Source organism: Suricata suricatta, chromosome 10 (assembly GCF_006229205.1).
Source record: "Suricata suricatta isolate VVHF042 chromosome 10, meerkat_22Aug2017_6uvM2_HiC, whole genome shotgun sequence".
NCBI lineage: Eukaryota > Metazoa > Chordata > Mammalia > Carnivora > Herpestidae > Suricata > Suricata suricatta.
Genome location: NC_043709.1, coordinates 121340840 through 121354343, shown reverse-complemented (window position 1 = coordinate 121354343; position 13504 = coordinate 121340840). Strand labels below are relative to the sequence as shown.

General features: G+C 43.6%; 1 protein-coding gene across 1 annotated transcript in view; it reads right to left on the bottom strand.

Annotated features, from left to right (window-relative positions):
* Positions 1–11643: 11643 nt before the first annotated feature.
* Positions 11644–13504, bottom strand: part of OTUD1 (OTU deubiquitinase 1) — a 3082-nt gene continuing 1221 nt past the window's right edge. Inside the window, exon 3 of the mRNA XM_029955584.1 lies at positions 11644–13500. Coding sequence (XP_029811444.1) covers positions 12870–13500 — 631 coding nt within the window. The 3' untranslated portion in view covers positions 11644–12869. The remainder of the gene's footprint in view (positions 13501–13504) is intronic.

The window sequence follows — 13504 nt, the reverse complement described above, 5'->3', positions numbered from 1 at the left end:
ATGGCTTCGAGGGTGACTTCCCTCTCCAGGCCCTGGAGGGCCACTTTCCTGAGATCCCAGCTGAGAGTCCTGGAGGACTGTTCTCTTGATCGAGGCTTATTCCCCAAGGAGATCTGCCCAGGGTTGGGTGCGGCAGGCAGGGAAAGGCGGGGCCCTCACAGCCAGTATTCTCAGACCTGAGCACAGGGGGTGCCTGCCCCTCTTCTCCACATGCACGGTTTTCAGCCCCCCACTCAGGGGGCTCAGGTCACGATCTCAAGTCTGTGAGTTCCAGCCCCACATCGGGCTCCATGACAGCATGGGGCCTGCTTGGGACTCTCTCTCCCTCTCTCTCTCTGCCCCTTCCCCACTTTTACTTGTGTTCTCTGTCTCAGATCAACATTAAAAAAAAAAAAAAAGAGATTCTCTCTCCCTCTGCTTCTCCCCCCCCAAAGCATAAAAATTTTTTAAAAATTAAAAAATAAAAGAAACTCTGAAGTTGACCCTGAAACCTGTCCTTTAAGAGAACATTTGGATGATTTTGATGCCATTGGGGACCCAGTGATACAGAGACCAGGAAATGGGCTCCCTTTCATCGGGGGTGCTATCTGGGGACCACCCCCACTGCGTAGGTCTCACATGCTCGAAGGATGAGGCCAGCATGGCAGGAAAGCCAGAGGTGTGTGAAAGGAAAGCCGGAGAAGAGACAGACTTTACATGACAGAGTTCACGGCGAGCCTGGAGAACCTGGCCTTCCCGCCGAATCTTCAGCCCTGTGAGCTGCGCCAGGGGCCTGCCGGGCAACAGGGATCAGTAGAGTCAACTCCACCCCACCCCCCACCAGACCCTTTTGCTTAGAAACCAGTCTGAATTAAGTTTCTGGCATTTGCAATCCAAAGAATCCTGACTCACATTAGACCTTTTCTTTTAAGAAGCAGAATGAACCTGACCTTCCCAGTGGACCACCTACAGGGGCAGAGGAGTCCTGGCAAAGGGCTGCTCCCCAGAGAAGGCCAGCTATTGAAGGCCGCCAACGGGTTCTGGCCTTGACAGGTTCTGTGACACTCTGGATTCTGTGTTTCCTCTGCTGACACCTTAGGGACAGATAAGCACGTATTTACACAGGTAAGAATCAAACTGAATCAATGTGCCTCGTCTTGGTATTTCGAGATTTGGTGAGTGCATTCGTTTTCATCCTGTTCATGACATTCAGGATTTCCTGAATTTTCATCAGACTCCTTCTTATGTTTCCTGTTATCTTGCTTGATCTTTCTAAAAATTTTTTAATGTTTATTTTTGAGAGAGAAAGAAAGAGACACAGAGTGTGAGAGAGAGAGAGAGAGAGAGAGAGAGAGAGAGAGAGAGAGAGAGAGACGGAGACACAGAATCAGAAGCAGGCTCCGGGCTCTGAGCAAACGGTCAGCACAGAGCCTGACGTGGGGCTCGAACCCACAAACTGTGAGATCATGACCTGAGCTGAAGGTGGCCCCTCAACCGACTGAGCCGCCCAGGCACCCCATAGCTTGCTTGATCTTTCTAGACTTCACAGAGCACTTGCTCAACTCATGGAGGGAGATTCCTTAGATCTGCCTGAAGTTCAAGCTTTCCGACACCCAGCTGAGTGTCAAAATCACCTGGGTGATTTCTTCTTCTTTTTTTAATATTTATTTATTTTTGAGGGAGAGACAGAGAGTGAGTGGGGGAGGTAGAGAGAGAGACACACAGAATCTGAAGCAGGCTCCAGGCTCTAAGCCGTCAGCCCAGAGCCCTGCAGGGCTCAAACCCATGAACGGCAAGATCGTGACCTGAGCTGAAGTCGGACACTTAACCAACGGAGGCACCCAGGCGCCCCTCACCTGGGTGATTTCTAAATCTAGAATACTCATGGCTCACCCCAGACCTGCTACCTCTCTCTGAACCATGTTCTGCACGTGCACACACACACACACGTATAAATACAGTAAAGATATAATACATACTCATATACCTAATATAAAAATATACACATATACCCATCCAAACGTAATAAAGATCTACACACACACACATATATAAATACAGACACACACATCCATCTCTTCGTAAAACTAATGATCCCCATCTACGTGGCTTTGCATTGCCCTGAAAATTATGTTTTCTTAATACCAAGAATTTCATTGTTTGCCTCTGTAACAACGAAACAGTGAGATTCAAAGCATGCGTATTTATTTTCTCTAAGAGTTACAAAACAAAACGTAGCGTCTTATAAAGGAAGCTCTCCCCACCTCTGCGAAGTATCCACACAAAAGGCCATGTAGACAACACGGAATAACATACAAAGAGCACATATGTGTCACACGGGCCGCCGCTTCCTTCTGCCCCCGCAGAACTGGGGCTCTCCCTCTACCGAGCCCGAGCCTGGCTCTTTCCCAGTGCAGGCTCCGGGCCGCCACACCCCTGCCCTGGGGGAAGATGGCCGCCGGGTGGCGCTCTAACTACAACGGTCTGGTTTCGAGAGGCCCGGGTCCTAGTCCCAACACCGCCCTTGGCTGTGTAAACAGCGTCCCTCAGTTTTCAACGTCACCATTTTTATTTTACTTTTATCTAGAGAGAGAGAGGGAGCAGGGGAGGGGCAGAGAGACAGGGAGACACAGAAGTCGAGGTGGGTTCCAGGCTCTGCGCTATCAGCACAGAGCCCAACGTGGAGGGATGGGTGGCTGGAACTCCCAAACCTGAGATCCTGACCAGACCCGAAGTCCGACGCTCAACCAACTGAGCCACCCAGGTGCCCCGTTGATTTCACCATTTTTATAACAGAGATTATCCCTTCTTGCTTCCTGCACAAAAGGTGGTGAGAAGAAAAATGAGATTCAGGGGCGCCTGGGTGGCTCAGTCTGTTGAACATCCGAATTCAGCTCAGGTCAGGATCCCACGGTGAGTTTCAGCCCCATGGAGCTTGCTGCTGTCAGTGCAGAGCCTGCTTTGGATCCTCTGTCCTCCATCTCTCTCTGTCCCTCCCCCACTTGCACTCTCAAAAACCAAATAAATATTTTTTTTTTAAATGAGATTCATGAATCTAGAAAATTCACAATTGCACCCCAAACATAATATCAAATTTGGGGGTTGGGACATGATACTGAAGAGGATGCAAAGGGAGCAGAATCAAAGGAAAGAATCTCAGAGTTCTTAAGTGCACGTACTAACGTGATCAAAATTTCACTTAAAATTCCATAGTCAAAAAAAAAATGTGTCCATTTCAGGCATAGTTTTGATAGTTTTATGCAAATAGAAGCTATCAACAAGTATTGACTAATGGAAACTATAAAAGTCACAAATGTGAAGCTACACAATATTCAGGGTGTTTTTTTTAGTTTATTTATTTATTTTGAGAGAGTGTGTGTGCGTGTGGCAGAGAAAGAGGAAGAAAGAAAGAATCCCAAGCAGGTGCCACACTGTCAGTGCAGAGCCTGATGCAGGGGTTGAACCCACAACTGTGAAATCATGACCTGAGCCAAAACCCAGAGTCTGATATTTCACTGACAGAGCCACCTGGGCGCCCCAGTAATCACTGTTTTCACAAGCACTTTCCAAATAGAATTTTGATATTAAATATGCCAATGCAAAAATATTAAAAGAAAACATTTGCATGAATAAGGAAAAGCAAAAGCCTATTCATAAATAATAATGAAGCACAATCACCAGTCTAGCAATCAATACTAAAATAAAATTTAAATCAGAGTAAGCATAAAATAGAAAATCGGGTTTAAACCTGAAGGCGAAGCTGGAAGGCAGATTCAAGGCACATTATGAACATGCCCTGTGATTCTAATGGGGATAATTCTAGATGTAGCTAACATTTACCAAGTCCTAACTTTCTGCTTGAAATACATACATTATACCTTTTTTTTTAATGTTTATTTTATTTTTGAGGGGTGGGGAGGGGCATAGAGAGGGAGACACAGAATGTGAAGCAGGCTGCAGGCTCCCAGCTGTCAGCACAGAGCCCCACATGGGGCTTGAGCTCACAAACCACGAGATCGTGACCGAAGCCAAAGTCGGACGTCCAAACAACTGAGCCACCCAGTTGACACAGCTATCCATTATTTTAATTTAACCCTTACTCCACCTTCTGAAATAAATACAGTGTTTCCATTACACAAGCGAGGCAGGGGTTAAAGAGGTGAACTAGCTCACTCCAATTCATGCTTCCAGTTAGTGGTTCTCACCCTCAAACTGAATCCCTACCAGCTTGACCCCAAAGACCTCTCATGAGCAAAGTAATTTATGCAACCTATGATTGGTATAGCCATCAGTTTTTATAGAGCTACTACCAGATAGCCTGTGAGTTTACCTACTACTTAGCCCAGTACTTACAAATAAGACAGTCAATAGTTGTTGCATACATATTTACTTCCTGTTTCCAAGAAGTGTTTTCCTTTATCTCTCTCATCGATTCAGCACGTTAGTCTGGCTTGCCTAGGACACCTGCTCGCCTAGATAAACAGAGACACATTAACCAATATTCTTCCTTGGTTCTCTTTTCTCTAGACATCACACGGACCATCCCCTTCTCCTGTAACAGTGTGTTCCTGCAGGCAAGATGGACAGGCAGCTAATTTGGATACAGATACTTGCATGAGTGATGGCTTTCTTTATATCAGTTACTTTTTTTTCGAGTGTTTATTTTTGAGAGAGAGATAGAGAGTGTGTGTGCGCACGTCGGGGAGGGGCAGAGAGAGAGAGACACAGAATGTGAAGCAGTCTCCAGGCTGCGAGCTGTCAGCACAGAGCCTCATGTGGGGCTCAAACCCACAAACTGTGAGATCATGACCTGAGCGGAAGTCGGACACTTAACTGAATGAGCCACCCAGGTGCCCACAACGTTGGTTACTTTTGATTAACCCTGCCTCCCAAGGCCATGCTTGCAGTACAACTGTCCTGACTCAGCCGGACGGCTGCCCTTCTCCATAGGAGCGTTAGTGACTGTCTCTGGGGTTGGCTTCTGCTTATAGCTGGTGGCTCTGATCCATTTATGATGAACCTTATTAACCTTAAGAAAGTGATTAAGAATTCCAAGAGGGTAGGCCTATCCTTAAATTTTAAATATGACACTTATATGGAGCTTCTAGTCCATGAAGTACCCACTTACGGTGTGTGTTTTTTCCCCTTTATTAGGCACGGTTTAGACATTTTCTGTTAAGGACTGAGTAAATTAGTAAAACTGGTAAATTAGTAAAGATCACCTTATTTTAAGCACAGAAAGCTATTCTAATAGAAAACCAAGCAGGAATTGTAAATAGAAAAGAACTAGAAAGTAGAGAAAGGGAGAGAAGTAAACTCAGCAATATCCCAGAGAAGCAAGATCTAGAAAAACCCAAGAGGAAAAAGTTTTATATATTGTTCTTTCTGAAGAAAACCAGGACTTGTGTTGAAGGCCAGATTTTCAAGATATTTCCGATATACTCAAATACAATGAAGAATGGAGGGGAAATAGAAACAAGGCAGGCTTTGCACATGGGTATTTAACCCGTGGCAAACACACTGTGGGGAGCTGATAAGGAGCCCCCACGGCAGCAACTATTAATTCAGTGAGACAACTTCATGCATATTTTATTCCCAGAGACTGCCATAGTATAATTTTCTTCTTAGAGCTATTTTAACCCTAAACCATTTCCTGTCAAAAAAAAAAAAAGAAGAAGAAGAAGATTTGGAAAAGGTTGCTGTCCTTCTGCCAAAATCCATTTACCCTTCCTCGCGAGAACAGTCTGGATGGTATTTCCCAGCTAGATAAGGCCAGATGATGAAACCCGGGCCAACAGACGAGAGCAGAAACGGAAGGGTGCCACCTCGGGGTGCGTGCTCTTTCTCTGAGTTACGATCCAGACATGGTGGTGGCCCAGCTTAGTGCAGCTGGTGACAGTGTCCTGGGGAAAGTGTCCACCACCAGCACAGCCAGCCCGGATGGCTCCCTGTGACACAGTTAAGTGAAGGAAAAAGAAGCTTCTTTCTGGTGCAGGCTTAGCTTAACGATCTTAACTATTAAAATCGCACTGTCTATTTCTGTAGGTTCCTCTCGCTTTCTAAACTAGTGCAGCCATCTCTCTGCAAATTGCCTCAATTCTGAGCAGTGCTCACTTCTGCCAACAGGCGCTATCAGCGACGTGGGAAGGTAATGAAAAATCTGTCCCAGGAAATGACTTTACATTGCAATGTGTCGGGGCGCCTGGGGGGCTCAGTCAGTTGAGGGTCTGACTTCCTGATTTCGGCTCAGGTGGTGGTCTCGCGGTTCCTGAGTTTGAGCCCTGCACTGACAGTGCAGAACCTGCTTGGGATTCTCTCTCTTTCTCCCTCTTTCTGCCCCTCCCCTGCTCATGCTCTCTCAAAATAAATAAACTTTTTAAAAAAATGAAAAGTGTGACACACATCTTATATCTCTCTTCTACTTCCGTCCTAAATTTCTGCAGAATAAGCAGTGTCTGAGGTTTCTATTTCAGGCATCTACTGTTTATTGAGAGAGGCGTACTGTTCAGGTTAAAAGTAAAAAAAAAAAAAATGTAATTGTTAACAACCCCCAGGTCTGACACTTTTCGGCAAGATGACCAAGACGGGGAAGTGACAGCTGAGAATTTCCTCCTGGTGTCCCTCCTCTTCTCCAGTCCTGTCACATCATCAGTGCAGTTCAAATTTCACTGTAAGAGACAAAAGGTGTGAATGCTTCCTGTTGGTCATTGGGACTGAAGGCTTTATTTGAGTTTATTTTACAAATTGGCTACACAGGTGTTACACGACTCATTGGTTTCAATTCCCTTCACAATTACCTACTTTGCACACCACCTTTTTGTACTTTGATAAGCTACAAAACACAGCCACACAGTCCACGGTTAAAATGATTGAGAGAACTTCTAATCTAAGTAGAACATTTGTGCTCAATCATTACTCCAAACGTAGTCCCTGAGGCTACCTCTCTATCTGCTGTCAATCTATGTGGCATCAATATTTGCTAAAATCATTCCAGTTCAAAATAAAAAATTCTTGGGATAGGGGAGGTTTTCTCTAACTGCTTTGAAATATGAAATACACAACCCCCACTGGGAATTTTTCAAATTGTCGCTGCCCGAGTTCTATTTGTCCACATGTTAATGCAGGGTGCCTATTCAGCCATTCTAATCAATAGGAGGGGAAAATACTTTAAAGGAAGGCCAGGATGAGGAAGACTAACGTATTTACCCAATGCAGACATAATGCACATTCATTAAAGGAGTTGTAGGGCGAGGTCGTTTAAAAGACAATAGTCATATTTGTACTAGACCTGTCTATGTGTACTGTACTTTGGAGCCTTCAATGCAGAACTGATATTTGAATTACTTCATAATTAGCACGTCTTGGTGAACCGGAAAACTAAATACAAAAGGCAAAAGGAAGACAATGGCAGGCAGGCACCAAAAAGGATTGCATATGGCAGAGAGGAAGCAAAATATTAACCAGGCAATGACAAATCGACTGTAATTTTGAGGACCAAGATAGTTAACCTCGAGTTGTCTTGTTTTAATATGACACTGCACTCATTCTGGGGTCCCTTCAACAGACAAATTCAGCATTTCCAGGATACTACCCACAGCATGCATATAAGAAGACAGGTGTGCCTGGGTGGCTATCTATTGAACATCCGACTCGATACTGGTTCAGATCATGAGCCCAGGGTTGTGAGATCAAGCCCCGCATGGAGCCTGCTTAAGATTCTTCCTCCCTCAGGGCACCTGGGTAGCTCAGTTGATCAAGTATCTGACTCTTGGTTTTGACTCAGGTCATGATCTCACAATTCGTGGGTTCAAGCCCCGCGGTGGACCCTGCACTAACAGTGCAGAGCCTGCTTAGAATGCTCTCTCTCTACCCCTCCTCCTTCCCTGCTGCTCTCTTTGTGTCAAAGATTCTCTTCCTCCCTCCTTCTTTCCCACCCCTACCCCCCACTCTCTCTAAAATAAATAAACAAAAAGACAAAGATATAAGCAAAAAAAAGCTTTCTGGTTGCCCAAAAACTAAAGCATAAGCACATTTCTCATAGCAGTACATCCTATTCTCAAATTAGAAACCCATTTCCTATTATCCTAGAGTCAATTCTGACAAGCATGCTTACTGGTGTCTTTAATTCAACCTAGGAAATCAGGATGGGAAGTCTGGGTTTGAGGGAGGAGACAGGAAAGTATAAAACACAAAGATAGAAGTCTTAAGCACTCTGAGATCCTTTAAAGTACAAAGGGGCTTCTCAGACCTCAGCAAGCGGCCAAGCTTCACTTCCACGTACCCATGCCGCCATGCAAGCCCTCAGTCATTAAAGGAAGATGAAACTACATGGTCATTTCACAAAGGCAAATAAGTGCACCATAAATGGTTTCCTAGAGAATTTTATCAAAGGCAGTTTTGTTTAAAATTTTATACATAAACAGACTGCTCCATTAGAAAATTCATTTGCGAAAGCCAGGCTAGATAGGATCTTACTACCAGTAATCTGAGGACAGTGCACTCTCTCTCTCTCTCTCTGACCTCTACTCCTAGAACAGTCCCTGACCTAATTCACAGTGGGAGGAAACACATGAATTCTTTTCCCCCTAATGGATCTGCTTGCCCAGGCCCCGCTGACCGATGGTGTAAGCCCGAAGCCCGTGCTGTCGAACACAACAATCCTAAAACATGCTTGAAATCTGTCCAACATTTCCTTCCGAACCAGGCTATAGAAAGAAAACAGAACAGAACTAGGAAATGCCGTGGACTGGGCTCGAGACACGTGCAACCCCTCAAGTCAGAGCAAGGCCCCTGGGGTGAGGCCTCGCTTTCAAAGTCACTTCAGATTAATGGAAGTTCTATTTTTAAATACTTGTTCTTAGTTTGGTTCTCAAGATGTTTGGAAGAGGACACAGATAACATCGACTTCTGATCTTTGGGTTTCAAAATCCACTTTTTCCATTATAGAATTACATACTTTCCTGTCTTTTTAGAACACTTCTCTTCAACATGCTCAGAATAACTTCATCAGTGGTAATTCCCACTAATTGTAGAACCCAATCACTTTTATTGAATTTCACGTCCCCCAAATATTTTCCAAAGCTCACGCTTTCCTTCAATTCATTTTCACTCAACAAATACTTCCTGAGCATTTACTAGGTTTGAGCCCAGCGATCCAACAGGGAACAAACATAATATATAGTCCACGCTGATTGCACTTAGGACATTTAGGGAATGAAATGGAATTCAGTACCGCCTGGATTCTCGGTGCCTCTTTGAGATGGTTACGGACACTCCAGGAATATCAAATGAGGTCTGGACTTACGAACTCATGCAACAAGCGATGGCTAAGTGTGAACATGAAACATCAGAAACAGACACTTAAATTTATCTAGGACGTGTACCTGCCTATTATCAGATGTCCAAAGGTTTAAAACATACTTTTATTCTCTAATGCTTTTCCTCCATATGAGCACACTGAATAACATGGTAAAATTTTAGAGTTCAACTTTTTCACCTTTTAGGGAAAGAAGGAAAACTCATAAACTTTAATAAAGCAGTGAGATTATCTCAAGAGCCTCTTTTTTAATACAAAAATCATGAAGAAAACATGGCATGACGATTATTTACCCAAGCTGAGGCTAACCCATTTCGATGGTCAAGGACTCCTAAGGCATTTCCTCTACAGAATTTGGTTTCTGAGAGGCTACGTGCCTAATGAAAATTTTGGCATATAAATTGTATCGACTACAAGTTCAGAAATGGAATTAAAGAATCACATGTGAAAAAAACCAGATGTACATGTCCTTGTGGCACTTATCAGTAAGTTTACTACTTAGTTCAATTAAACATATAAAAATGAGCACATTTTCTTATCTCCCAGAAAAAGCACAAGTGGAAAACGGACAAAAGGTTCAGGGAATTAGGTCTTTGCCCAAATGCTGAAAGTACATTTCAACATGTCATTTAATTTTTAAATGAAATGATTTTTTTTAAATTACACTAATTGTTGTATCAGCTTTTATTCATGTACCACTTTAATAATGTTTTCAAATTAAAAATAAGATTTTCATACTGACATGAAACCGCAGTTGGGCTTCCTGGCAGATTTTATCTTCCTCCACTGTATTTTATGGAGAAGGGAGTAAACGCTCAAGACACTGGCTCGCAGCATCAAGTATTTCCTTCATAAAGTGTTGAGCCTCTTAGTTGCTATAAAGAGGATCTGAAGGAATACTGTTAACAAATCTGTGTACGGAAAGTAAATTAAGTCACATCTCTACCTCTTCAGTGATCCAGCCTGCTAATACTAATATATAAACCAGGTAGGGCAGTAGAGAACAAATACGGAGCATAAGAGAGTTATGTACAATATACACTTCTTAAATAAACAAACAAAAAACAACCCAAGCCTTAGAAAGGATGGGAAAGACACAAATCTTTTAGGCAAGAAAACTAAAAAAAGTGTTGCCATGCAATACAATCGTAGGATTCATTAAATTTGGTTAAAGGCATTACCCTTGAGGAGTTGGGATTCTAATTCAAAAATGAAACAGAACCCAGAATCTGTTTCTTCCAAACAGCAGGCTAGGGGCGCCTGAGTGGCTCAGTTGATTGAGCGTCTGGCTTCAGCTCAGGTCATAATCTCACAGTTTGTGGGTTTGAGCCCCGCATAGAGCTCTGTGCTGACAGCTCAGAGCCTGGAGCCTGCTTCGGATTCTGTGTCTGCCTCTCTCTGACCCTCCCCTGCTCACGCTCTCTCAAATATAAACAAAACATTAAAAGAAAAACAGTAACGGGCTTCTAGAATGCTTTTTAGGGAATTATACCTAACTTGTCTATTCATTTGTGCAAGTTTTAAGCATATCCGAATTTTATAGGATAGGTCTCAATAAAGGGGAGAAGAGGGAAGAGCCAGGTAATTCAAATAATTTTTTCCCAATTCAGTCAGTGAAGCCATAAGGAAACCTTATCTTACCTAAAAGAGCAGAGATGCAGGATTAGTTAAGTTTTTTTTTTAATTCACTAGTTAACATTTAAAGGAAATTGTCCTGATAACCAGTGGCATTCTTCCAAAAATGTGGGAAGCAATGAACTCGGGCTCCAGCGTGCCTAGAACCGTGACACATAAACATACCCCACCTCAACTGTGAAGTTCAACACCCCAACTAGCTGTTTTTCACAATAAACAAAACACCCAGATCATACATACACACAGGGGTTACCTGTCAACTAAATCCGATGAATACATCTTAAAGGTAATAGATTCCCGCGGTCTCCAGATGCCCGACTGGATAAAAATGAGGACCCTGCTTTGGTTACTCTTTGAAGTATTTAAATCTGTGCTGAGAATAAGGGGAACACAAAACTAAGATACTTAGACACTGTGCTGCTCGACACAGTACTTGCACTTCTCTGTTTATCAGCCGGCCTCTACAGTTTGACAGGGATTATAATTAGAAATAATGAGAGCAATGCCCTGAGTTACTCCACCTTTTAATTATATTTCACGAAGACTTATCCTTTGAAATGACCAATGATTATCCTACCCTGCTCGTGTGAGAACTTAAGAAACCTCCCTCAGAATTCCATGACAGCTTCACGTGTGGAAAAAAGCCACACACGTTTAAGAAACGTGTCACTTTTGAAATGTAAGTAAAACCACCTCGGCCAAAAAGACGTGGCAAAAGTAAAATTACACGTTTTATTCATTCATTCCATCGGCTGAGAGTCGCTCTATTGTACAAATACAGCATTGTACAAAAAAATCACAAAATGTTACAAAATAAAAAAGTACAAACTGCAGTACATAATAAATATGATTGAAAGTAGTTAAAGTGGAAATAAGATAGATTTCAGGTTGGGGAACATTTGTTTGACCCAGCAAACCATACAAGATCTGTTTACAGGCGGTTTTATTTGTACATAATCCCAGGTAGTCCTATTTTGCTTTTGGAGAGAATTTAAAAGGAATAAACTATTAAGACGGTATTCTCTTGCCAAAAAACCACTGCAATGGTTGATTCAAGGCATTTTTTCAGAGCTCTTAGCTGAATGAATCCCAGAAGCTATACAAAGCAGGAGGCTCACCTTAGCTGTCACAAAGTTAAAATGCTTTTACACCAAAATGATAAATATAAATAAAAACAGTTCAGAGCACCAGACGATCTAAACACCAATCCAGGTACACAAGAATTGTCACTGTGCTATCAGCAAATCTCAGACTTTCATTCAAGTAAGAGCTGGTCCTATCCCTTCAAGAGAATTCCCACAACCTTCCCTTAAGTTTTTCTCTTTGAAAGGTTTACCATTTCTAGAAAAATAATGATTTCTGGAACAACAAATCTGTTTGTCATTAAGTGGAATGGGCCAATCCTCTGCTAACCCAAATGCATCAATATCCAGTTGCAAGAATTACCTAAGAATCATAAAATTCAAAGTTGAACAGCCTAAAGGAACTACTAAATCACAAACTGTTCAGAGTAATAAACTTCATATAAAGCACTTCTCTGGGTTTACGCTGGAAAAGCTGTGAAAGTGGGCCGCACGTCGTGGACGAAGGTACGCCGATTTTTAAAAATGTTGTGCAAAAATACATCTGTATAGAAAACAGATCACCAGGAATAAACACATTTACACCGTGAGAAACTAGCTCGCGAACTAAGGAGTGGCAACTTTATACAGCAAATTATGAACAGCAGGAGGCCCACCGGAAGCCGGCAGGAAACATCACTTAGGTGCCCAGCGACCTTCAGCTCAGAGGAGGAAACATTCAACCAAAGGATTAAGGCATTACACCTACAGCAAATCTACTGGGAAGTTTAAAAGTGCTGTTACCCTGATTAGAGTTCATAATCCTCCCAACACAAATTACGTCTGCATTTCTCCCGGGCTGCGGGCTTCCAGACACTTCAAGAGCATGCATTTTGTTCGATGTACATTTTGGACAGGGATATGGCCATGGATTTGGCAAGTTCCTCGTCGCGTTTTCTTTGCACTTGAGTCTGTTTGCACCAGGTGTCATACTCCGGGTTGGGATAGGAGTGATCGAACACCGCATCATAATGTCCATTACTGAGCCAACTGAGCCAAATACTAGGCCTCAGGGAATCCTCGGGGCCCAAGTAGTGAATCATGGTGGACACCGTGGGGCTCTCCAACCTCCCTCCAGTAGTTAAATGTATGTTCACATTCAGCATCTGCCCCATGGCCAGCAATTCCGGGTAGCCGGCCCACGCCCCGTCTTGGGCGGCGGCGATGATGAACTCCCCCACGTCGCCCTCAATCAGGGGGCTAAAGTGGTCGAGGTGATCGGCGATGTAGTGCACCGTCTGTTCCCTCAGCTCTCGGTGCAGGCTCTGGTCCCCGTACACCGTCTTGCTGACCGCCCGGTACAGGCAGTTGCCGTCGGGAATGATGTGGAACCGGTACTTATTCCTCTGCCGCAGGTACTTGTCCTGCCTCTCCACCTCCGCCAGGTACAGGGCCAGCTTCTCGTCCCTGGGGTCCGACCTGGAGGCGATCGCCGCCTCGGCCTCGCCGCTCC